Below are 25928 nucleotides of genomic sequence, written 5' to 3' on the forward strand. Positions count from 1 at the left end.
GTGGTAGTGGTGGGGGGGGGATGGTGGTAGTGTGGTGGTTGCAGTGTTGGTGGGGTTGAGGGGTAAAAACTACCAATCTAGTCACTACAATATAGCATCTAGAGGGGTTGTCACTATTGTTGTCCCATCCATCACTTGGGAGCAGAGCCGTAAGCTGAAGCTTCTGGGTCCCAATGCAAAATCTACACTTGGACCCCCTGCAATGGCTAACAGTGCACCCCACAATAGCCTCACTCCCAAAGACAAAGTAAAACTTTACACTCAAAACCTGTACAGAGGAAAAGTCAACCAATTGCCCATAGCAACCAATCAGATCGCTTCTTTCATTTTCAAAAAGGCCTCTGAAAAAGGAAAGAAACAATCTGATTGGTCGCTATGGGCAACTGGGCATCTTTTCCTCAGCAAAGATCTTGATAAATCTCCCCTAAAAGTCTTAGGGTTTGTCCTATACTTTCATTGTCAGGGGCCATCTTTGTTTCACCACCAAAGATGGTCAAGAACTGATCTCTTTGGCCGGATTGGGATTAAGTATTGACCAGTTATTGCCCATTGTGGTGCCCATTGGGCACTGTTCATACAGCATGGACGGTAGGGGCGTAAAGAAACCATTTTTTTCCTTGTCTTACAATCTCTCTGCCACCTAAAGTCTAAAAGAGTTGTGTAGTATGGACAACCGGCGGGAAGATTGAACTATGGGGGTCCAATGCTGACTACTGTAGACAACTTCTATAAGGGTACGTTCACACGAGCGGACCCACGGCGTATTTTACGCAGCGGATCCGCCACTGAAGGACCCCTGCATGGTGGCTTTACATGTGCCTGCTCAGTGCGGCAATACGCCGCTACGAGCAGACACACTGCCATGTGCGAGTCGCAGTGCGCATGCACATTATACTCGCACATCGCAGCTGCTCTCTGCCCAGCTCATGGAGCGGCCAAGATGCGTGCGAGTACACCGCGCATGCGCAGCGACTCGTACATCGCTTCAGTGTGTCTTCTCGTAGCAGCGTATTGCCGCTCCGAGCAGGCACATGTAAAGCCACCATGCATGGGGTCCTTCAGCGGCGGATCCGCTGCATAAAGTATGCTGTGGGTCTGCTCGTGTTTTCCAAAACAGTGGCCCTCCAGCTGTTGCAAAACCACAACTCCCAGGATGCCCGGACAGCCGAAGGCTGTCCGGGCATGCTGGAAGTTGTAGTTTTACAACAGCTGGAGGCAAACTGTTTGGAGAACACTGTCCTTTAAAATACTAAAATGTTGTGAGGGAACTTTCCTTGATAAAATTAGAGATTATACTACACCTTTAATTTGGGTGGTGCTAATGTGTACGTGCGCCATTTTATTAAATGGTCACATGGCATGTGATATGTATGGTGCCAGGAGACAGTGGGGGGGGGGGGGGGGAGATTTATCAAAACCTGCGCGGAGGAAAAGTTGCCCAGTTGCCCATAGCAACCAATCAGATCGCTTCTTTCATTTTAAACAAGGCCTCTGCAAAGTGAAAGAAGCCATCTGATTGGTTGCTATGGGCAACTGAGCAACTTTTTTTGATAAATCTCCCTCATTGTTTTTTTTTTTTTTTTTGGTGGGCTGGTGTAGATCTGCGACAAATTGTGTGACAGGTCGCAAGTGGTAAGTTCGTGACCACGGCTAAAAAGTTAAACAGAAAAAGCAAAACATTTTATGAAAAGTCTCTGAATATCAACTGCAGCAAATCGTGCGACAAATCAACATTGCAGAAAAAAAAAAAGAGTAAAATCAGTAATAAATTCCACCCAATGTAATGTATATACATAGGGGGAAGATTTATCAAATCTTGTGTAGAGGAAAAGTTGCCCAGTTGCCCATAGCAACCAATCAGATCGCTTCTTTCATTTTTAACAAGGCCTCTGCAAAGTGAAAGCAGAGATCTGATTGGTTGCTAAGGGCAACCGGCATTGATAAATCTCCCCCATAGTATTTGTTCTAAACTTTCTTTCACTTTTGTTTTCTTCGCATCCAGTTGGGGCCTATGGAAACTGCACTGACAACCCGTGTACATCTGCCTGTGCGAATTATCCCTCGTGTTTCCCTCGTGTGAGGAGAAGTGCGGCGTGTATTCATGTCTGTAAACCCCGATGCGTGTGTAACCCCGGCTATGTCTATAACAGTGCGGGACATTGTGTTCTTCCCCAAGATTGCACATAAGACTGCGTCATCACCAAAACAAGGCTTTCCGGTACCTGATCGTCCTGTCACATGACCGGAAGTTGACTGGTTCCTCCTCTTTATGGTATCACTGCTATTTATGGGGCTACCCAGTATGAACCCCTCGACTTACAGGTCCTCCTAAGGTAGAACAGATCAGAACCTCCTCCTACTATCCAGGACAGGAGGCCTTCTGCTCTGGTAACGGTTTTTGATGGGCACCATGTCCTTTGGTCCTTCTCCTGGACTTTTGCTCTAGGACACTTCTGTCCAACATGTGGCTTTCCAGCTATAACAGAACTTCAACTCCCAACATGTCCTGCTTGTTTGACATATACATGGTGGGAGTTGTAGTTCAGGAGAAATACATAGAAACATAGAATGTGTCGGCAGATAAGAACCATTCACCCCATCTAGTCTGCCAAATATTTTGCATACTATCAATTGTCCCTGCCCTATCTTATATGAAGGATAGCCTTATGCCTATCTCTAATCTTATATGAAGGATCGCCTTATGCCTATCTCTATCTTATATGAAGGTTAGCCTTATGCCTATCTCTATCTTATATGAAGGATAGCCTTATGCCTATCTCTAATCTTATATGAAGGAGAGCCTTATGCCTATCTCTAATCTTATATGAAGGAGAGCCTTATGCCTATCTCTATCTTATATGAAGGATAGCCTTATACCTATCTCTATCTTATATGAAGGATAGCCTTATGCTTATATCTATCTTACATGAAGGATAACCTTATGTCTATCCCTCTCTTATATGAAGAATACCCTTATCCCTATCTTATATGAAGGATAGTCTTATACCTATCTCTATCTTATATGAAGGATAGCCTTATGCTTATCTCTATCTTATATGAAGAATAGCCTTATACCTATCTCTGTCTTATATGAAGGATAGCCTTATACCTATCCCTATCTTATATGAAGGATAGCCTTATACCTATCCCTATCTTATATGAAGGATAGCCTTATACCTATCCCTATCTTATATGAAGGATAGCCTTACACCTATCTTATATGAAGGATAGCCCTATACCTATCTTATATGAAGGATAGCCCTATCCCTATCCCTATCTTATATGAAGAATAGTCTAATGCCTATCCCATCTCTATCTTATTTGAAGGATAGCCTTATGCCTATCACTATCTTATATGAAGGATAGCCTTATGCCTATCCCTACTATCCACACTAAATTACATGGTTGGTGCTCATCGGAATTTGTAGTGTCCTACAGTTGTGTTCATAATATCTAATGAGCTTTTTGCTGGTGAACCCAAGAGTAGAACATGGACATCCCCCTCTGCTGCACCTCTTCTTTATTCTGTATAAGAAAAATGAATTCTTCATATGTTTGGAAATGTCTGTGAGAACTGTATCCAATAAACATCTGAATCTTAGCTTGTGTGTTACTTGTTTATGGTAGAACATATGGGGGCGTCTAGTATGGGACCGGTAACAAGCCGTGTCAATGGATATAGCAATGATAACATTTATGTTTTAGGGTCTTCATGATCTCGTAGACATCACCAAAGGAAATCAGTAAAAGACCTTGAGGTGTTACATGTACTGTAGGAAATAAGGGAATTGTTGGAGTCAAAGAGGTCAAAGAAAACTAGAATATTCGGTGTCAAACTTAACAAAATGTTATCTCCATAGAGGAGTAGGTCTAATGAAACAATGAATCCCGTGCTACGTACTGTATAGAGTCGCTATATCAGGTAAGGTTGTATAGACACAACACTCAGCACAAGTTGTATCAAAGCTCCTCAAAGCTGCCCCCTTGTTTTAACTAGATTGTTATAAAGTTGGGTCCCAGGTGTGGCTCTTGCATCCCACCGATAAGGATAACATGGTGGAGAGAGGACAAGACAATATTTCAGGTCTGAGAAAGACCTTCAATGATGTGAGTGTCCGCCAGGAATGGGCAGTTCACTTACCTTGAAATTATTGCTATCAGCAGCAGCGTTGTGCAGGACAAAAGGGGCCCTAAAGAGGAGGTATCACAAGGACAGGACCTCAAGCCCCCTTTATAGTTTATGTGTGCACGTCCCTGGTGTCCACCATGTTCGAGAATGAGAGCCGATCATTCTTAAGATTGATCAGGGTGGGGAGTGACTGGAGAAACTTGATCACTCTTGAGTAAAAGTATCTACCAAGGTCTAGTTCCGTGGTCTACAAACTGTGGTTCTCTGGATGTTGCAAATCTACAACTCCCTGCATGGGTTGTGTCAAAGCTGCTCATATGCTGCCCCCTTTGGTTTAACTAGTTAAGTTGGGTCCCAAGTGTGGCTATTGTGCCCACCGATAGGGAGAACATGGCAGAGAGGTGTAAAATGGGAAGGGGGCACTTACAAAATCCTCAAGACCATATTTCAGGTCTGAGAAGGACCTTCAATGATATGAGTGTCTACCATGTTTTAGAATGAGCCCCTTGTTCTTGAGATTGATCAGGGTGGGGAGTGACTGGGAATGCTTGGCCAAGGTGTAGTGCCATGGTCTCCGAACAGTGGTTCTCTGGATGTTGCAAAACTACAAAACCCTATATAGGTTGTATCAAAGCTCCTCAAATGCTGCCCCCTGGTTTAACCAGATTCTTATAGAGTTGGGTCCCAGGTTCGGCTATAGCAGATTCTTATAGAGTTGGGTTCCAGGTTCAGCTATAGCAGATTCTTATAGAGTTGGGTTCCAGGTTCGGCTATAGCAGATTCTTATAGAGTAGGGTTCCAGGTTCAGCTATAGCAGATTCTTATAGAGTTGGGTTCCAGGTTCGGCTATAGCAGATTCTTATAGAGTTGGGTCCCAGGTGTGGCTCTTGCATCCCACCAATAAGGAGAGCATGGTAAAGAGGCGTAAACTGTGAAGAGGGCACTAAGAAAATCATCAAGATGATATTTTAGGTCTAAGAAGGACCTTCAATCACATGAGTGTCCGCCATGTTTTATAATGAGAGACCCTCGTTCTTGAGACTGGTCATGGTGGGGAATGACTACTTGAGTAAAAGTATCTACCAAGGTCTAGTGCAGTGGTCTCCTAACTGTGGTCCTCCGAATGTTGCAAAAACCAAAATTCCCTACATGAGCCGACAGCCATTGGCTGTTGGCATTTATCTATAAATAGTATTTCTTCTAAACTTACTGTTTTTGTGATTTTTGGCTCTGATAAACACTTGTTTCCGCCTGCGTCTCCCTGTACACATTTACCCACGTGCTCCACTTGCCAGCAGAGAAGTATGATGGGCCCTGCGGTCTGTATACCACATTGGATGTGTAACCTCGGCTTCCTCTATTACAGTGCGGGACATTGTGAACTTCCTTAACATTGCAAATGAGACCAAATGTGTCATCAGCAAAACAAGACTTTCCTGTACCTGAGGCAAAACTTCTCAGGTATGACTGTCACTCGGCCAAAACATGTCGTTGACTGAATCCTCCTTAGCTACTGTCTTCACCGCATCACATGGCTACCCAATATTACTATGTACTATTTCTCTAGGGCACTGGTCCCCTGGGCCGGCTCTGCCTATAGGCTAAATAGGCAGCTGCCTAGAGTGCCCTCTTGATGGCAGTGCCACTCTGCCCCCTGCAATAAAGTTAGCCAGCATACGAAGCACCCGCCCATCAAGCAAAACAACGCCACGCTACGCCCACCCCACCCGCACTATAAATAATCTGCTTTTTCCAGCTTGCTGGAGGAGAACAGCAACACCTCTGAGGCAGACAGGTGTGATCACTAAGGTCAGGTCCGTCCAACATCCTGACATTGTGCGTGCCTCCATACATCTGGAGGACAGAAAAAGGGCGGGTCAAGGGGCGGCAAAATTAGCTTTCACCTAGGGTGGCAAAATCCTTGCACCAGGCCTGCTGGTCCCCAAGATGTAGCTCCTCAGCTATTGCAGAACTGGCAGTACCCAACATGCCCTGGCATAGCCATGTTGGGAACTATGGTTTTGCAAAAGCTAATATCAGTACATGGGGAAATACCAAATTACATGGTGCCCATTTTATTGTCCGACAGTGGTGTTCCCCACCGCCATATTGGAAAACTATCCATAGGATCTGATGAGCTTTTCTCTAGAGGATCCAAGAGTAGAAAATTAAAGGGGTACTCCGCCCCTAGACATCTTATCCCCTATCTCCCTACTGCACCCGGCATTCATTTAGTTGCCTACAGCACCATGAGTTCAGTTGCGCTCCTGTCCTGGACATTCAAAAGACTTCACTTATTTTTTTCTCCCTGTTCTGTGGATGTTTACTCATTGTGCTCAATAAAAGACACAAAACACTAGAACTTTGTGTATGTTATTACTTTAGTCACACTGTGTTTTTCTATAATAGGGATACAGAAAGCCAGGAAATTCAAAAGGGTTCACTTACTTTTTTCCCCTGCACTGTGGATGTTTACTCTATATGCTCAATAAAAGACACAAAACACTAGAACTTTGTGTATGTTATTACTTTAGTAAGACTGGGGGAGATTTATCAAAACCTGTCCAGAGGAAAAGTTGCCCATAGCAACCAATTAGATTGCTTCTTTCATTTTTTTAAAGGCCTCTGAAAAAATGAAAGAAGTGATCTGATTGGTTGCTATGGGCAACTCAGAAACTTTTCCTCTGGACAGGTTTTGATAAATCTCCCCCAATGTGTTTGTCTAATCTGGTCACGTTTCATTAGTGATCAATACAGAAATCCAGGGAATTCAAAAGACTTTATTTACCGTATTTATTTATATATATATATATATATATATATATATATATATATATATATTTTTTTTTTTTTGCACTGTGGATGTTTACTCAGCATGTGCGATAAAAGACACAAAACACTAGAACTTTCTGTGTGGTATTGCTTTAGTCACATTGTGTGTATCTATAATTGTGACATCAGGTCACATTTTATTAGCGATTGATACAGAAATCCATGGAATTCAAACGTCTTCATTGACTTTTTCCTCATGAACTGTTGATGTTTACTCAATGTGATGAATAAAAGATGTGAAACATTAGAACTTTATGTACGGTATGGTATTACTTTAGTCACACTGGGGGAGATTTATCAAAACCTGTGTTGAGGAAGAGTAGTGCAGTTGCCCATAGAAACCAATGAGATAGCTTATTTTATTTGTAAAGAGGCCTGTGAAAAATGAAAGATGCAATCTGATTGGTTGCTATGGGCAACTGCACCACTCTTCCTCTACACAGGTGTTGATAAATCTCCCCCACTGTGTTTGTCTTCTCTGGTCACGTTTCCTTAGTGATCAATACAGAAATCCAGGGAAAACAAAAGGCTTTATTTTTTTATTTATTTATATATATTTTTGCACTGTGGATGTTTACTCAGCTTGCACGATAAAAGACACAAAACACTTGAACTTTCTGTATGTTATTACTTTAGTCACATTGAATGTATCTATAGCAATGACATCAGGACACATTTTATTAGCAATCGATACAGAAATCCATGGAATTCAAAATGGTTCCCTTACTTTTTTTCCCTGCACTGTGGAAGTTTACTCAATATTCTCAATAAAAGGCACAAAACACTAGAACTTTATGTATGTTATTACTTTAATCACACTGTGTTTGTCTAATCGGGTCACGTTTCATTAATGATCAATACAGAAATTCAAGGAATTCAAAAGGCTTTATTTATATATATATATATATATATATATATATATATATATATATATATATATATATATTTGCACTGTGGATATTTACATGCTCAAAAAAAGACACAAAACATTAGAACTTTCAGTATGTTATCACTTTAGTCACAATGTGTGCGTCTATAATTGTGACATCAGGTCACGTTTTATTAACGATCGATATGTGAATCCACAGAATTCAAAACGCTTCATTGATCTTTTCTCCCTACACTGTGGATGTTTACTCCATTTGGTCAATTCACTTACTATTTTTTTTTTTTTTTGCTGTACCTTTATCATCATTTACAGTAGGGAAAAAAAGTATTTAGTCAGGCACCAATTGTGCACTTCTGTAATTCTCATAATAGGTTATAACCCTAACTATGAGAGACAGAATGAGGAAAAAATCCATAAAATCCATAAAAATCCATAAAATTGTCTGATTTTTAAATAATTTATTAGCAAATTATGGTGGAAAATAAGTATTTGGTCAATAACAAAAGTTCATCTCAATACTTTGTTATATCCCCTTTGTTGGCAATGACAGAGGTCAAACATTTTCTGTAAGTCTTCACAAGGTTTTCACACACTGTTGCCGGTATTTTGGCCCATTCCTCCATGCAGATCTCCTCCAGATCAGTGATATTTAGGGGCTGTTGCTGGGCAACACAGACTTCAAAGGTTTTCTATGGTGTTGAGATCTGGAGACTGGCTAAGCCACTCCAGGACCTTGAAATGCTTCTTATGAAGCCACTCCTTCATTGCCCAGGCTGTGTGTTTGGGATCATTGTCATGCTGAAAGACCCAGCCATGTTTCATCTTCAATGCCCTTGCTGATGAAAGCACAAAATCTCACAATACATGGCCCCATTCATTCTTTCCTTTACACGAATCAGTCGTCCTGGTCCCTTTGCTGAAAAACAGCCCCAAAGCATGATGTTTCCATACCCATACTTCACAGTAGATATGGTGTTCTTTGGATGCAACTCAGCATTCTTCCTCCTCCAAACAATCCTCCTGGATCATCCAAATGCTCTCCAGCAAACTGCAGACAGGCCCGGACATGTACTGGCTTAAGCAGGGGGCTATGTCTGGCACAGCATGATTTGAGTCCCTGGCAGCGTAGTGTGTTACTGATGGTAGCCTTTATTACTTTGGTTCCAGCTCTCTGCAGGTCATTCACTAGGTCCCCCTGTGTGGTTCTAGGATTATTGCTCACCCTTCTTGTAATCATTTTGACACCATGGGGTGAGATCTTGTGTGAAGCCCTTAGATCGAGGGAGATTATCAGTGATCTTGTATGTCTTCCATTTTCTAATAATTGCTCCCACAGTTGATTTCTTCACACCAAGCTGCTTGCCTATTGCAGATTCAGTCTTCCCAGCCTGGTGCAGGTCTACAATTTTGTTTCTGGTGTCCTTCGACAGCTCTTTGGTCTTGGCCATAGTGGAGTTTGGAGTGTGACGGTTTGAGGTTGTGGACAGGTGTCTTTTATACTGATAACAAGTTCAAACAGGAGCCATTAATACAGGTAATGAGTGGATGACAGAGGAGACTCTTAAAGAGGAAATTACAGGTCTGTGAGAGACAGAAATCTTACTTGTTTGTAGGTGACCAAATACTTATTTTACTGAGGAATTTACCAATTAATTCATTAGAAATCCTACAATGTGATTTCCTATATTCTTTCTTTTTAAGTGGGAGAACTTACACAATTGGTGGCTGACTAAATACTTTTTCCCCCCACTGTACATGTATCATGGGCCGAGCCTGTCAAGGGTGACTGGAGAGGGATTGCTGAGATAGGTGGATATGGTTTTTTTCAGCTCCTTTCTGGTCTTCGGCTGTTTCCTCGTTGACTTAAAGGGGTACTCTGGTGAAAATATATATTTTTTTAAATCAACTGGTGCCAGAAAGTTATACAGATTTGTAAATGACTTCTATTAAAAAACTCTTAATCCTTCCTGTACTTATTAGCTGCTGAATACTACAGTGGAAATTCTTTTCCGTTTGAAACACAGAGCTCTCTGCTGACATCACGAGCACAGTGCTCTCTGCTGACATCTCTGTCCATTTTAGGAACTGTCCAGAGTAAAAGGAAATCCCCATAGCAAACATATGCTGCTCTGGACAGTTCCTAAAATGAATAGAGATGTCAGCAGAGAGCACTGTGCTCGTGGTGTCAGCAGAGAGCTCTGTGTTCCAAAAAGAAAAGAATTTCCGCTGTAGTATTCAGCAGCTAATAAGTACTGGAAGGATTAAGATTTTTTTAATAGAAGTAATTTACAAATCTGTTTAACTTTCTGGCACCAGTTAATTAAAAAAAAAAAGTTTTTCACCGGAGTACCCCTTTAAGTCTCCTGTGCTTATGTATTACATGTAAGTAAGGAACATTAGAGACAATAGTCATTTATTTGCTGTGATTTTATATATATATATATATATATATATATATATATATATATATATATTTTTTTTTTTTATACAAACAGAGCCCCAGATTGAGCAACAAGGAAGGAAAGGTGTCATTACTGGGAGAGAAGGTGTCATTACTGGGAGAGAAGGTGTCATTACTGGGAGAGAAGGTGTCATTACTGGGAGGCCTCTGTGCCAGGACGGAAGAACCTGAGATACATAACAGGATATATGGGGCGGGAATCATCGGGGTCATTAATTTTTATTATGGGACTTCACTGACATTTAGGTACATTTCTGTAATTGTTACTTTGTATATTTTGGCAGTTTGCTCCATCTTTATATTCTATGACAGTGTTTCCCAGATTGGTGGAGTCATCCCTGTGATTTACATGAAGTTTTCCATACAGTGGTCCCTCAAGTTACAATATTAATTGGTTCTGGGACGACCATTGTATGTTGAAACCATTGTATGTTGAGACCATAACTCTGTGGAAACCTAGTAATTGGTTCTGAAGTCACCAAAATGTCATCCGAAAAATAGGAAAAAGGGAGAATTAAAGAAAAATAAGTAGATAACTGATAGAGATAAAGCAAATCCTTACATATAATAGTAAGAAAGATCTGCTGGGAGCTGTAAATCACTGTCTATATCAGTGTTTCCTATCCAGGGTGCCTCCAGCTGTTGCAAAACTACAACTCCCAGCATGCCCGGACAGCCAAAGGCTGTCTATGTAGAGGACAGGAGCTTCTTCGAGGTCCTTTACAGTACACGCAATGTCCTAAAAGAGTAACATGGAGCCGCCCTCACCTGGTGTCCAATGGAGCAGGTAACCCTGGTACAGGTAAAGAGTACAGAACATGTAATACCTCCCTGTACTGTAGGGGGCGCTACTAGACACCAGTCAGTGCATACACTTCAGTAATACAGGTAAAGAGTACAGAACATGTAATACCTCCCTGTACTGTATGGGGTGCTACCAGACACCAGTCAGTGCATACACTTCAGTAATACAGGTAAAGAGTACAGAACATGTAATACCTCCCTGTACTGTAGGGGGCGCTACCAGACACCAGTCAGTGCATACACTTCAGTAATACAGGTAAAGAGTACAGAACATGTAATACCTCCCTGTACTGTAGGGGGCGCTACCAGAAACCAGTCAGTGCATACACTTCAGTAATACAGGTAAAGAATACAGAACATGTAATACCTCCCTGTACTGTAGGGGGCGCTACCAGACACCAGTCAGTGCATACACTTCAGTAATACAGGTAAAGAGTACAGAACATGTAATACCTCCCTGTACTGTAGGGAGTGCTACCAGACACCAGTCAGTGCATACACTTCAGTAATACAGGTAAAGACTACAGAACATGTAATACCTCCCTGTACTGTAGATGGCGCTACCAGACACCAGTCAGTGCATACACTTCAGTAATACAGGTAAAGAGTACAGAACATGTAATACCTCCCTTTACTGCAGGGGCGCTACCAGACACCAGTCAGTGCATACGCTTCAGTAATACAGGTAAAGAGTACAGAACATGTAATACCTCTCTGTACTGTAGGGGGCGCTACCAGGCATGAGTCAGTGCATACACTTCAGTAATACAGGTAAAGAGTACAGAACATGTGATACCTCCCTGTACTGTAGGGAGCGCTACCAGACACCAGTCAATGCATACACTTCAGTAATGCCGGTAAAGAGTACAGAACATGTAATACCTCCCTGTACTGTAGGGAGCGCTACCAGACACCAGTCAGTGCATGCACTTCAGTAATACTGGTAAAGAGTACAGAACATGTAATACCTCTCTGTACTGTAGGGGGCGCTACCAGGCATGAGTCAGTGCATACACTTCAGTAATACAGGTAAAGAGTACAGAACATATAATACCTCCCTGTACTGTAGGGGGCGATACCAGACACCAGTCAGTACATACACTTCAGTAATACAGGTAAAGAGTACAGAACATGTAATACCTCCCTGTACTGTAGGGGGCGCTACCAGACACCAGTCAGTGCATACACTTCAGTAATACAGAAAAGAGTACAGAACATGTAATACCTCCCTGTACTGTAGGGGGCGCTACCAGAGACCAGTCAATGCATACTCTTCAGTAATACAGGTAAAGAGTACAGAACATGTAATACCTCCCTGTATTGTAGGGGGTGCTACCAGACACCAGTCAGTGCATACACTTCAGTAATACAGGTAAAGAGTACAGAACATGTAATACCTCCCTGTACTGTAGGGGGCGCTACCAGACACCAGTCAGTTCATACACTTCAGTAATACAGGTAAAGAGTACAGAACATGTAATACCTCCCTGTACTGTAGGGGGCGCTACCAGACACCAGTCAGTGCATACACTTCAGTAATACAGGTAAAAAGTACAGAACATGTAATACCTCCCTGTACTGTAGGGGGCGCTACCAGACACCAGTAAGTACATACACTTCAGTAATACAGGTAAAGAGTATAGAACATGTAATACCTCCCTGTACTGTAGGGGGCACTATTAGACACCAGTCAGTGCATACACTTCAGTAATACAGGTATAGAGTACAGAACATGTAATACCTCCCTGTACTGTAGGGGGCGCTACCAGAGACCAGTCAGTGCATACACTTCAGTAATACAGGTAAAGAGTACAGAACATGTAATACCTCCCTGTACTGTAGGGGGCGCTACCAGACACCAGTCAGTGCATACACTTCAGTAATACAGGGGCTTTACCAGTGAATGCCCATTCTGATTGGTCGGTTCTTCCGGCCATCGATACGTTTCACAGATCTGGACTGTCTGTACATTGTATGTTGAGTCTGGTTTCAAGTTACAATGGTCCAGAAAAGACCATTGTATGTTGAAACTATTGTATGTTGAGGCCATTGTAAGTTGAGGGATCACAGTATTTGGTTAGCCCATCAAATTGTTATGGATAACCAGTTTTCACAAAAAAGTCATAAATGTATCTTAATCTCACAATATTAAAAGTTTTCATACTGTTGATCCAGTGATAACGTTGCATACAGTATATAATAGTATCTGCATGTATAATATCAGCAGTGCCCACATACCACCATCCATAGCATTGTACAGCAGCAGCTGGGATAGATTGTTCTATATTATCTGCCGTGGGCGATGTTGGTATTGGCACAGACCTCTGCCATCTTCCTTTAAGGATATCCAGGAGCCATTATTTACCTGGCAGAGATTTGGAAAGAATGTTCTCATAGAATGTGTGATACATTGTAATGACGGGATATACGGCCAGAAACCAGATCCAAGGGAGATTGGTCACCTGATCCATCTGCATCTGAACACTTATAAACCTGCACATCCACAGCATTCGCAGAAGATCACAACAGATCACAGCAGATCAGAGAAGATCACAGCAGATCACAGCAGATCACAGCGGATCACAGCAGATCACAACAGATCACAGCAGATCAGAGCAGATCACAGCGGATCACAACGGATCACAGCAGATCACAACAGATCACAACAGATCACAGCAGATCACAACAAATCACAGCAGATCAGAGCAGATCACAGCAGATCACAACAAATCACAGCAGATCAGAGCAGATCACAGCAGATCACAACGCATCACAGCGGATCAGAACAGATAACAACAGATCACAGTGGATCACACAGGTAGGCGACTACTTCAGGACTTGAAATAACGAAACAGCTTTATTGAAGATCACTGGACACAAGTAAAACCGACCATACCATCAGATGCGTTTCGAGCGCACATTATATGTGAAGGGCACATGTCATGGGGGCATTATATGTGAGGGGCACAGGACATGGGGTATTATATATGAGGGGCACATGACAGGGGGGGGAGGTCCTGTCATGTGCCCCCACATATAATGCCCCCCTGACATGTGCCCCTCACATATAATGCCCCCTGACAGGTGCCCCTCACATATAATGCCCCCCTGACATGTGCCCCTCACATATAATGCCCCCCTGACATGTGCCCCTTACTCATCATTTGCCCCTCTCACTTATAATTATAGATGAGATCTCTGATACATTGTAACAAACCTGCATAGATCTCCAAGTACTGACAACTGATCTTCTGATTTTATCTTTCACAGGAAAAAGGAGAAACTCCGTAACCAGACATGAGGTCGGTCTCTGTTCTTCTGCTGCTGGCATCGCTGGGTTAGTGTATATATATATATATATATATATATATCTTCTACTTCTGTTTTATTCTACTTTAAATTATTTTCTTCATTGCCCCATGGTTTATAATACTGCCACATGGTATATAATACTGCCAAATGGTATATAATACTGCGACATGGTATATAATACTGCCAAATGGTATATAATACTGCCACATGGTATATAATACTGCCACATGGTATATAATACTGCCACAAGGTTTATAATACTGCCACATGGTATATAATACTGCCACATGGTATATAATACTGCCACATGGTATATAATACTGCTACATAGTATATAATACTGCCACATGGTATATAATACTGCCATATGGTATATAATACTGCCACATGGTATATAATACTGCTACATAGTATATAATACTGCCACATGGTATAGAATACTGCCACATGGTATATAATACTGCCACATGGTATATAATACTGCCACATGGTTTATAATACTGCCACATGGTATATAATACTGCCACAAGGTTTATAATACTGCCACATGGTTTATAATACTGCCACATGGTTTATAATACTACCACATGGTATATAATACTGCCAAAAGGTATATAATACTGCAACATGGTATATAATACTGCTACATGGTATATAATACTGCCACATGGTATATAATACTGCCACATGGTATATAATACTGCCACATGGTAAATAATACTGCCGCATGGTATATAATACTGCCACATGGTATATAATACTGCCACATGGTATATAATACTGCCACATAGTATATAATACGGCCACATGGTATATAATACTGCCACATGGTATATAATACTGCCACATGGTATATAATACTGTCACATGGTATATAATATTGCCACATGGTCAATAATACTGCCACATGGTATATAATACTGTCACATGGTATATAATACTGTCACATGGTATATAATATTGCCACATGGTCAATAATACTGCCACATGGTATATAATACTGTCACATGGTATATAATACTGCCACATGGTATATAATACTGCCAAATGGTATATAATACTGCCAAATGGTATATAATACTGCCACATGGTAAATAATACTGCCACATGGTATATAATACTGCCACAAGGTGTATAATACTGCCACATGGTAAATAATACTGCCACATGGTATATAATACTGCCACATGGTATATAATACTGTCACATGGTATATAATATTGCCACATGGTCAATAATACTGCCACATGGTATATAATACTGTCACTTGGTATATAATACTGCCACATGGTATATAATACTGTCACATGGTATATAATACTGCCACATGGTATATAATACTGCCACAACACTTCTTACACTGATGTTTTTGGAAGATAATGCCATTTTATAACATGTCCGGGGACTAAACCAGACACTGGATGATTTGTTCCTCAGGTGCAGCCTTTATACCGCTCCGTGCAGATCCCGGTGAGTATTATACAGTATAACGCTCCTGTTTATTATCTTTACACTTTTAGAAATGGTCTAGAATGTTCTATATCGTGTATTCTCCTTTATATTCACTGGTGGCTCTTATTGATGGTCGGGCATGGTAAGCGAATACACCCTGGTAAGCAACAGTGTCCATAAAGAGTGTTATTTGTATATTGTGTATTGGGTAGCGTGTATAGTGTGTATTGGGTAGTGTATACTGGGTAGTGTGTATAGTGTGTATTGTGTAGTGTATACTGGGTAGTGTGTACAGTGTGTATTAGGTAGTGTATAGTGTGTATTGTGTATTGGGTAGTGTATAGTGTGTATTGTGTATTGGGTAGTGTATAGTGTATAGTGTGTATTGGGTAGTGTATAGTGTATATTGTGTATTGGGTAGCGTGTATAGTGTGTATTAGGTAGTGTATAGTGTGTATTGTGTAGTGTGTATTGTGTAGTGTATAGTGTGTATTGTATAGTGTGTATTGTGTATTGGGTAGTGTATAGTGTGTATTGGGTAGTGTATAGTGTGTATTGTGTAGTGTATAGTGTGTATTGTGTATTGGGTAGCATGTATAGTGTGTATTAGGTAGTGTTTAGTGTGTATTGGGTAGTGTATAGTGTGTATTGTGTAGTGTGTATTGGGTAGTGTATAGTGTGTATTGGGTAGTGTATAGGTTGTATTGTGTATTGGGTAGTGTATAGTGTGTATTGGGTAGTGTGTATAGTGTGTATTAGGTAGTGTTTAGTGTGTATTGGGTAGTGTATAGTGTGTATTGTGTAGTGTGTATTGGGTAGTGTATAGTGTGTATTGGGTAGTGTATAGAGTGTATTGGGTAGTGTATAGTGTGTATTGTGTATTGGGTAGTGTATAGTGTGTATTGTGTAGTGTGTATTGGGTAGTGTATAGTGTGTATTGTGTAGTGTGTATTGGGTAGTGTATAGTGTGTATTGGGTAGTGTATAGTGTGTATTGGGTAGTGTATAGTGTGTATTGTGTAGTGTGTATTGGGTAGTGTATAGTGTGTATTGTGTAGTGTGTATTGGGTAGTGTTTAGTGTGTATTGGGTAGTGTATAGTGTGTATTGTGTAGTGTGTATTGGGTAGTGTATAGTGTGTATTGGGTAGTGTATAGTGTGTATTGGGTAGTGTATAGAGTGTATTGGGTAGTGTATAGGTTGTATTGTGTATTGGGTAGTGTATAGTGTGTATTGTGTAGTGTGTATTGGGTAGTGTATAGTGTGTATTGTGTAGTGTGTATTGGGTAGTGTATAGTGTGTATTGGGTAGTGTATAGTATGTATTGGGTAGTGTATAGTGTGTATTGGGTAGTGTATAGTGTGTATTGTGTATTGGGTAGTGTATAGTGTGTATTGGGTAGTGTGTTTAGTGTGTATTAGGTAGTGTTTAGTGTGTATTGCATAGTGCATAGTGTGTATTGTGTTGTGTGTATTGGGTAGTGTATAGTGTGTATTGGGTAGTGTATAGTGTGTATTGTGTATTGGGTAGCGTGTATAGTGTGTATTAGGTAGTGTTTAGTGTGTATTGGGTAGTGTATAGTGTGTATTGTGTAGTGTGTATTGGGTAGTGTATAGTGTGTATTGGGTAGTGTATAGGTTGTATTGTGTATTGGGTAGTGTATAGTGTGTATTGGGTAGTGTGTATTAGGTAGTGTATAGTGTGTATTGTGTATTGGGTAGTGTATAGTGTGTAGTGTGTATTGGGTAGTGTATAGTGTGTATTGGGTAGTGTATAGTGTGTATTGTGTATTGGGTATTGGGTAGTGTGTATTGTGTATTGGGTAGTGTATAGTGTGTATTGTGTATTGGGTAGTGTGTATCGTGTATTGGGTAGTGTATAGTGTGTATTGTGTATTGGGTAGTGTATAGTGTGTATTGGGTAGTGTATACTGTAGTGTGTATTGTGTAGTGTGTATTAGGTAGTGTATAGTGTGTATTGTGTAGTGTATAGTGTGTATTGTGTATTGGGTAGTGTATACTGTGTAGTGTGTATTGGGTAGTGTATAGTGTGTATTGGGTAGTGTATAGTGTGTATTGTGTAGTGTGTATTGGGTAGTGTTTAGTGTGTATTGGGTAGTGTATAGTGTGTATTGTGTAGTGTGTATTGGGTAGTGTATAGTGTGTATTGGGTAGTGTATAGTGTGTATTGGGTAGTGTATAGAGTGTATTGGGTAGTGTATAGGTTGTATTGTGTATTGGGTAGTGTATAGTGTGTATTGTGTAGTGTGTATTGGGTAGTGTATAGTGTGTATTGTGTAGTGTGTATTGGGTAGTGTATAGTGTGTATTGGGTAGTGTATAGTATGTATTGGGTAGTGTATAGTGTGTATTGGGTAGTGTATAGTGTGTATTGTGTATTGGGTAGTGTATAGTGTGTATTGGGTAGTGTGTTTAGTGTGTATTAGGTAGTGTTTAGTGTGTATTGCATAGTGCATAGTGTGTATTGTGTTGTGTGTATTGGGTAGTGTATAGTGTGTATTGGGTAGTGTATAGTGTGTATTGTGTATTGGGTAGCGTGTATAGTGTGTATTAGGTAGTGTTTAGTGTGTATTGGGTAGTGTATAGTGTGTATTGTGTAGTGTGTATTGGGTAGTGTATAGTGTGTATTGGGTAGTGTATAGGTTGTATTGTGTATTGGGTAGTGTATAGTGTGTATTGGGTAGTGTGTATTAGGTAGTGTATAGTGTGTATTGTGTATTGGGTAGTGTATAGTGTGTAGTGTGTATTGGGTAGTGTATAGTGTGTATTGGGTAGTGTATAGTGTGTATTGTGTATTGGGTATTGGGTAGTGTGTATTGTGTATTGGGTAGTGTATAGTGTGTATTGGGTAGTGTGTATCGTGTATTGGGTAGTGTATAGTGTGTATTGTGTATTGGGTAGTGTATAGTGTGTATTGGGTAGTGTATACTGTAGTGTGTATTGTGTAGTGTGTATTAGGTAGTGTATAGTGTGTATTGTGTAGTGTATAGTGTGTATTGTGTATTGGGTAGTGTATACTGTGTAGTGTGTATTGGGTAGTGTATAGTGTGTATTGGGTAGTGTATAGTGTGTATTGTGTAGTGTGTATTGGGTAGTGTATAGTGTGTATTGTGTAGTGTATAGTGTGTATTGTATAGTGTGTATTGTGTATTGGGTAGTGTATAGTGTGTATTGTGTATTAGGTAGTGTATAGTGTGTATTGTGTAGTGTATAGTGTGTATTGTGTAGTGTGTATTAGGTAGTGTATAGTGTGTATTGGGTAGTGCATAGTGTGAATTGTGTATTAGATAGTGTATAGTGTGTATTGTGTAGTGTGTATTGGGTAGTGTATAGTGTGTATTGGGTAGTGCATAGTGTGTATTGTGTAGTGTGTATTAGGTAGTGTATAGTGTGTATTAGATAGTGTGTATTGTGTAGTGTGTATTGGGTAGTGCATAGTGTGTATTGTGTATTAGATAGTGTATAGTGTGTATTGTGTAGTGTGTATTGGGTAGTGTATAGTGTGTATTGGGTAGTGCATAGTGTGTATTGTGTAGTGTGTATTAGGTAGTGTATAGTGTGTATTAGATAGTGTGTATTGTGTAGTGTGTATTAGGTAGTGTATAGTGTGTATTGGGTATTAGGTAGTGTATAGTGTGTATTGTGTAGTGTGTATTAGGTAGTGTATAGTGTGTATTGTGTAGTGTGTATTAGGTAGTGTATAGTGTGTATTAGATAGTGTGTATTGTGTAGTGTGTATTAGGTAGTGTATAGTGTGTATTGGGTATTAGGTAGTGTATAGTGTGTATTGTGTAGTGTGTATTGGGTAGTGTATAGTGTGTATTGTGTAGTGTGTATTAGGTAGTGTATAGTGTGTATTGGGTATTAGGTAGTGTATAGTGTGTATTGTGTAGTGTGCATTGGGTAGTGTATAGTGTGTATTGTGTAGTGTATAGTGTGTATTGTGTAGTGTGTATTGTGTGGTGTGTATTGTGTAGTGTATAGTGTGTATTGTGTAGTGTATAGTGTGTATTGTGTAGTGTGTATTGTGTAGTGTGTATTGTGCACTTCTCTGGAGGGAACATCTCCCCGACCGCCATCACATTATATGAACCCACCATTTTATTTTAAATTCTTATAATTCTTATTTTTATTTATTTCTATATTTATTTTCTATTTAGTTTTTGCAGTTGGTTATGGCGCTAAACCGTGTCCACCAGGCAAAGAATATAACGAATGTGGGAGCGACTGCACGCAGAGCTGCGATTACATGGTGAAGGGAATGGTTTGTGCCGCTATGTGTGCACCAGGATGTTACTGCCCGAAAGGCACTGTAGATAATGGTTCTGGTGAATGCATAAAAATGAAAGAATGCTGCACAGGGAACACCACGTACACAATGGGTAACGACTGCGGCCGCGTCTGCCCGTCACGCTTTAAGATCGGAATTGTCTGCACAAAGGAGCTTTACCTTGGCTGCTTCTGTAAACCCGGATACCTACACCTGGGTGACAGATGTGTCCTCACAGAGGACTGCCCCAAAATTACCTTCCCTTAGACAGGAACCTTTATGTCACATGAAGAATTGTCAAAATAAAAATACAATGATTGGAAAAAATTGGTTTTATGACTTTTTTTTTTTAATGTATAAAAAAAAATGTATAAAAAAAGATTGTAAAACTGAACTCCCTTACACCAGAGCCAGAAGGACTGGGAGCTGTCCGCTCCTTGTGGTGCTGAACTACTTTGGGAATCAGAAAAAGCAGCAGAACAGGAACAAAGTTTAGCTGATCCTGATGAGGATCAGCTAAACTTTGTTCCTGTTCTGCTGCTTTTTCTGATTACCAAAGTAGTTCAGCACCACAAGGAGCGGACAGCTCCCAGTCCTTCTGGCTCTGGTGTAAGGGAGTTCAGTTTTACAATCTTTTTTTATTGGATTTTCAAAACATAAACATAGCAGCCATTTATAACATAGCGTTCCCCGTCACATAATACAATATACCTGCATATTACAAGGATATTATTGAAAGATTACGCGTATGCAACAATTAACCCTTCAATAGTAAGTTATGTAGAACAACAAGGAACTATTGAGTCCACCAAGGTAGGACTAGAGTAACGATGGAAACATAGTAATCAAAACAAGTAAAGATAAAATAAAGGATTTGTGTGCAACTAGCACTGTTACTTCAGGTTTAATCACTGTGTAGATCTCATTCTCGTGGGTACGCCGGAGTATTCGGACTTCATCTTCTCCTTATAGGGATGTGTGGCTTTCGTCATCTATACTGTTTGTTGTTTAATTGTACCTATCTGTTGAACAGCATTTCACCGTGTCATGGAGGTTTGTAGAGAGTTAACCATGGTTCCCAAGATGAGGCATATTCTTCCCTTTATCCTCTCTTACCCGCTAAAACCAGTTCATGGGTATAGTGGATTAACCCCTTAAGGACTGAGGGTTTTTTGGTTTTCACACTTTCGTTTTTTTTCTCCTCACCTTTAAAAAATCATAACCCTTTCAATTTTGCACCTAAAAATCCATATTATGGCTTATTTTTTGCGCCACCAATTCTACTTTGCAGTGACATCAGTCATTTTACCCAAAAATATACAGCGAAACAGAAAAAAAATCTTTGTGTGACGAAATTGAAGAAAAAACGCCATTTTGTAACTTTTGGGGGCTTCCGTTTCTATGCAGTGCATATTTCGGTAAAAATGACACCTTCTCTTTATTCTGTAGGTCCATACGATTAAAATGATCCCCTACTTATATAGGTTTGATTTTGTCGCACTTCTGGAAAAAAATCACAACTACATGCACGGAAATGTATACGTTTAAAAATGTCATCTTCTGACCCCTATAACTTTTTTTTCCCTCTGCGTATGGGGCGGTATGAGGGCTCATTTTTTAAGCCGATACCATTTTTGTATTCATTGGACTTTTTGATCGCTTTTTATTCATTTTTTCATGATATAAAAAGCGACCAAAAATATGTTATTTTGGACTTTGGAATTTTTTGTGCGTACGCCATTGACCGTGCGGTTTAATTAATGATATATTTTTATAGTTCGGACATTTACGCACGCGGTGATACCACATATGTTTATATTTATTTTTATTTACATGGTGTTTTTGTTTTTATGGGAAAAGGGGGGTAAGAAGTAAGAGGAGAAGGGGAGGCAGGTAAGGGGATCTCCGCTCGTGTCCCAGCTGATCGGGACACCGCATTTTCACTGTGGTGGTCCCGATCAGCCCCACTGAGCAGCTGGCAGCTTTCACTTTCCTTTTAGAAGCGGCAGTCAACTTTGAACGCCGCGTCTAAAGGGTTAATAGCATGCGGCACCACAATCGCTGCTGCGTGCTATTAGCCCCGGGTCCCGGCTTCAGATACATGCCGGGACAGACCCGATATGATGCGGGGTCACCGCGTGACCCCGCGTTATATCGCGGGAGCCGGCCAAGGACATAAATATACGTCCTTGGTCGTTAAGGGGTTAATAAAGTAATTATTAGTTCTCTAACATGAGGAGAATCTTTGGATTTCCATTTGGATGCTAATATGATTCTATACGTTAAGCATATGGGGGTTACCGGAGTTTGAATTATTTTTGGAAGATCTTCTATCCCCAGCAATAGAAGTAATAATTCGTCTTTAATGTGAAAGCCTTGGGGGGCTAATCTTGATATCATATTTTTAATTTCTGTAATAAATTGGAAAATAATAGGGCATGTGAGGAAGATGTGTTTTAAGGATCCCTGGCCACCGCAATCTCCCCAACACATAGAGGATAAATGGGGAAATATTACTGATACATTTTTTTGGTGTGAAATACCACCTATTAAAGGGGTATTCCAGGAAAAAACTTTTTTTTATATATCAACTGGCTCCAGAAAGTTAAACAGATTTGTAAATTACTTCTATTAAAAAATCTTAATCCTTTAAGTACTTATGAGCTTCTGAAGTTAAGGTTGTTCTTTTCTGTCTAAGTGCTCTCTGATGACACGTGTCTCGGGAAACGCCCAGTTTAGAAGAGGTTTGCTATGGGGATTTGCATCAAAACTGGGCGGTTCCCGAGACAGGTGTCATCAGAGAGCACTTAGACAGAAAAGAACAACCTTAACTTCAGAAGTTCAATAGTACTGAAAGGATTAAGATTTTTTAATAGAAGTAATTTACAAATCTGTTTAACTTTCTGGAGCCAGTTGATATATATATATATATATATAAAAATTCCTGGATAACCCCCCTTTAACCATTTTACACTGGTGTTCCCACAAATTTGCACACACTGTTGACTTTTTAGCTGTAAAAGAGTTCAACCATTTAGTTTCAAAATCATATGAAATATTATATAAACATCTGTCAAAACATCCAGTCTCACATTGTTCCATGCCCAAAGTTCTACAAGCTTGGCTCCAGGAACCCGTAAAAGAAAAAGAGAAAGGACTAAAAAAAACTTTTATACTTATTATAACGAAGACAAATGGTTGCGGAAGAATTCAGGATTGAGAAGTTGGGAAACGGATCTAAGGAAAACCTTCTCTGAAACGAAATGGTGTAAAGGAGTTCAGGACAGGAGAGAGACCGGTGCCGCTGCTGTGATTACCCGTCAGAGGATCGCCTGCACTGATACATTGTAGCCTGCACTGATACATTGTAGCCTGCACTGACACATTGTAGCCTGCACTGACACATTGTAGCCTGCACTGATACATTGTAGCCTGCACTGATACATTGTAGCCTGCACTGACACATTGTAGCCTGCACTGATACATTGTAGCCTGCACTGACACATTGTAGCCTGCACTGATACATTGTAGCCTGCACTGATACATTGTAGCCTGCACTGATACATTGTAGCCTGCACTGATACATTGTAGCCTGCACTGATACATTGTAGCCTGCACTGATACATTGTAGCCTGCACTGATACATTGTAGCCTGCACTGATACATTGTAGCCTGCACTGACACATTGTAGCCTGCACTGACACATTGTAGCCTGCATTGACACATTGTAGCCTGCACTGATACATTGTAGCCTGCACTGATACATTGTAGCCTGCACTGATACATTGTAGCCTGCACTGACACATTGTAGCCTGCACTGATACATTGTAGCCTGCACCGATACATTGTAGCCTGCACTGACACATTGTAGCCTGCACTGATACATTGTAGCCTGCACTGATACATTGTAGCCTGCACTGACACATTGTAGCCTGCACTGACACATTGTAGCCTGCACTGATACATTGTAGCCTGCACTGATACATTGTAGCCTGCACTGATACATTGTAGCCTGCACTGATACATTGTAGCCTGCACTGATACATTGTAGCCTGCACTGATACATTGTAGCCTGCACTGATACATTGTAGCCTGCACTGATACATTGTAGCCTGCACTGATACATTGTAGCCTGCACTGACACATTGTAGCCTGCACTGATACATTGTAGCCTGCACTGACACATTGTAGCCTGCACTGATACATTGTAGCCTGCACTGATACATTGTAGCCTGCACTGATACATTGTAGCCTGCACTGACACATTGTAGCCTGCACTGATACATTGTAGCCTGCACTGATACATTGTAGCCTGCACTGACACATTGTAGCCTGCACTGATACATTGTAGCCTGCACTGACACATTGTAGCCTGCACTGATACATTGTAGCCTGCACTGACACATTGTAGCCTGCACTGATACATTGTAGCCTGCCCTGATACATTGTAGCCTGCACTGATACATTGTAGCCTGCACTGACACATTGTAGCCTGCACTGATACATTGTAGCCTGCACTGATACATTGTAGCCTGCACTGATACATTGTAGCCTGCACAGATACATTGTAGCCTGCACTGATACATTGTAGTCTGCACTGATACATTGTAGCCTGCACTGATACATTGTAGCCTGCACTGATACATTGTAGCCTGCACTGATACATTGTAGCCTGCACTGATACATTGTAGCCTGCACTGATACATTGTAGCCTGCACTGATACATTGTAGCCTGCACTGACACATTGTAGCCTGCACTGATACATTGTAGCCTGCACTGATACATTGTAGCCTGCACTGACACATTGTAGCCTGCACTGATACATTGTAGCCTGCACTGATACATTGTAGCCTGCCCTGATACATTGTAGCCTACACTGATACATTGTAGCCTGCACTGATACATTGTAGCCTGCACTGACACATTGTAGCCTGCACTGACACATTGTAGCCTGCACTGATACATTGTAGCCTGCACTGACACATTGTAGCCTGCACTGATACATTGTAGCCTGCACTGATACATTGTAGCCGGCACTGATACATTGTAGCCTGCACTGATACATTGTAGCCTGCACTGATACATTGTAGCCTGCACTGATACATTGTAGCCTGCACTGACACATTGTAGCCTGCACTGATACATTGTAGCCTGCACTGATACATTGTAGCCTGCACTGATACATTGTAGCCTGCCCTGACACATTGTAGCCTGCACTGATACATTGTAGCCTGCACTGATACATTGTAGCCTGCACTGACACATTGTATCCTGCACTGATACATTGTAGCCTGCACTGATACATTGTAGCCTGCACTGACACATTGTAGCCTGCACTGATACATTGTAGCCTGCACTGACACATTGTAGCCTGCCCTGATACATTGTAGCCTGCACTGATACATTGTAGCCTGCACTGACACATTGTAGCCTGCCCTGATACATTGTAGCCTGCCCTGATACATTGTAGCCTGCCCTGATACATTGTAGCCTGCACTGATACATTGTAGCCGGCACTGATATATTGTAGCCGGCACTGATACATTGTAGCCGGCACTGATACATTGTAGCCGGCACTGATACATTGTAGCCTGCACTGATACATTGTAGCCTGCACTGATACATTGTAGCCTGCACTGATACATTGTAGCCTGCACTGACACATTGTAGCCTGCACTGATACATTGTAGCCTGCACTGATACATTGTAGCCTGCACTGATACATTGTAGCCGGCACTGATACATTGTAGCCTGCACTGAT

The 25928-nt window shown here is 41.0% G+C and overlaps 1 protein-coding gene across 3 annotated transcripts; it reads left to right on the plus strand.

Annotated features, from left to right (window-relative positions):
• Window positions 1–1607: 1607 nt before the first annotated feature.
• On the plus strand, window positions 1608–20483 carry LOC130294058 (venom serine protease inhibitor-like). 3 transcript variants are annotated; one of them, XM_056543445.1, is made up of 4 exons: window positions 1608–1632; window positions 14386–14452; window positions 15865–15897; window positions 20057–20483. In XM_056543445.1, exons 2-4 carry the CDS (start codon window positions 14413–14415, stop codon window positions 20431–20433), a joined length of 450 nt encoding a protein of 149 aa, XP_056399420.1. In that variant the 5' UTR covers window positions 1608–1632; window positions 14386–14412; the 3' UTR covers window positions 20434–20483. The 3 variants fall into 3 exon arrangements, with proteins under 3 accessions (XP_056399420.1, XP_056399421.1, XP_056399419.1); XM_056543446.1 differs by lacking the exon at window positions 1608–1632 and adding an exon at window positions 10360–10417; XM_056543444.1 differs by lacking the exon at window positions 1608–1632 and adding an exon at window positions 13777–13933.
• Window positions 20484–25928: the final 5445 nt, after the last annotated feature.

Source organism: Hyla sarda, chromosome 10 (genome assembly GCF_029499605.1).
Source record: "Hyla sarda isolate aHylSar1 chromosome 10, aHylSar1.hap1, whole genome shotgun sequence".
NCBI lineage: Eukaryota > Metazoa > Chordata > Amphibia > Anura > Hylidae > Hyla > Hyla sarda.

Excerpts from the sequence above, each read along its gene's own strand:
- LOC130294058 (XM_056543445.1), top strand. The coding sequence starts at position 14,413 with ATGAGGTCGGTCTCTGTTCTTCTGCTGCTGGCATCGCTGG. Across the intron at positions 14,453-15,864 it reads TCTGCTGCTGGCATCGCTGG|GTGCAGCCTTTATACCGCTC; the intron begins GTTAGTGTATAT and ends TTTGTTCCTCAG. Across the intron at positions 15,898-20,056 it reads ACCGCTCCGTGCAGATCCCG|TTTTTGCAGTTGGTTATGGC; the intron begins GTGAGTATTATA and ends TTTTCTATTTAG.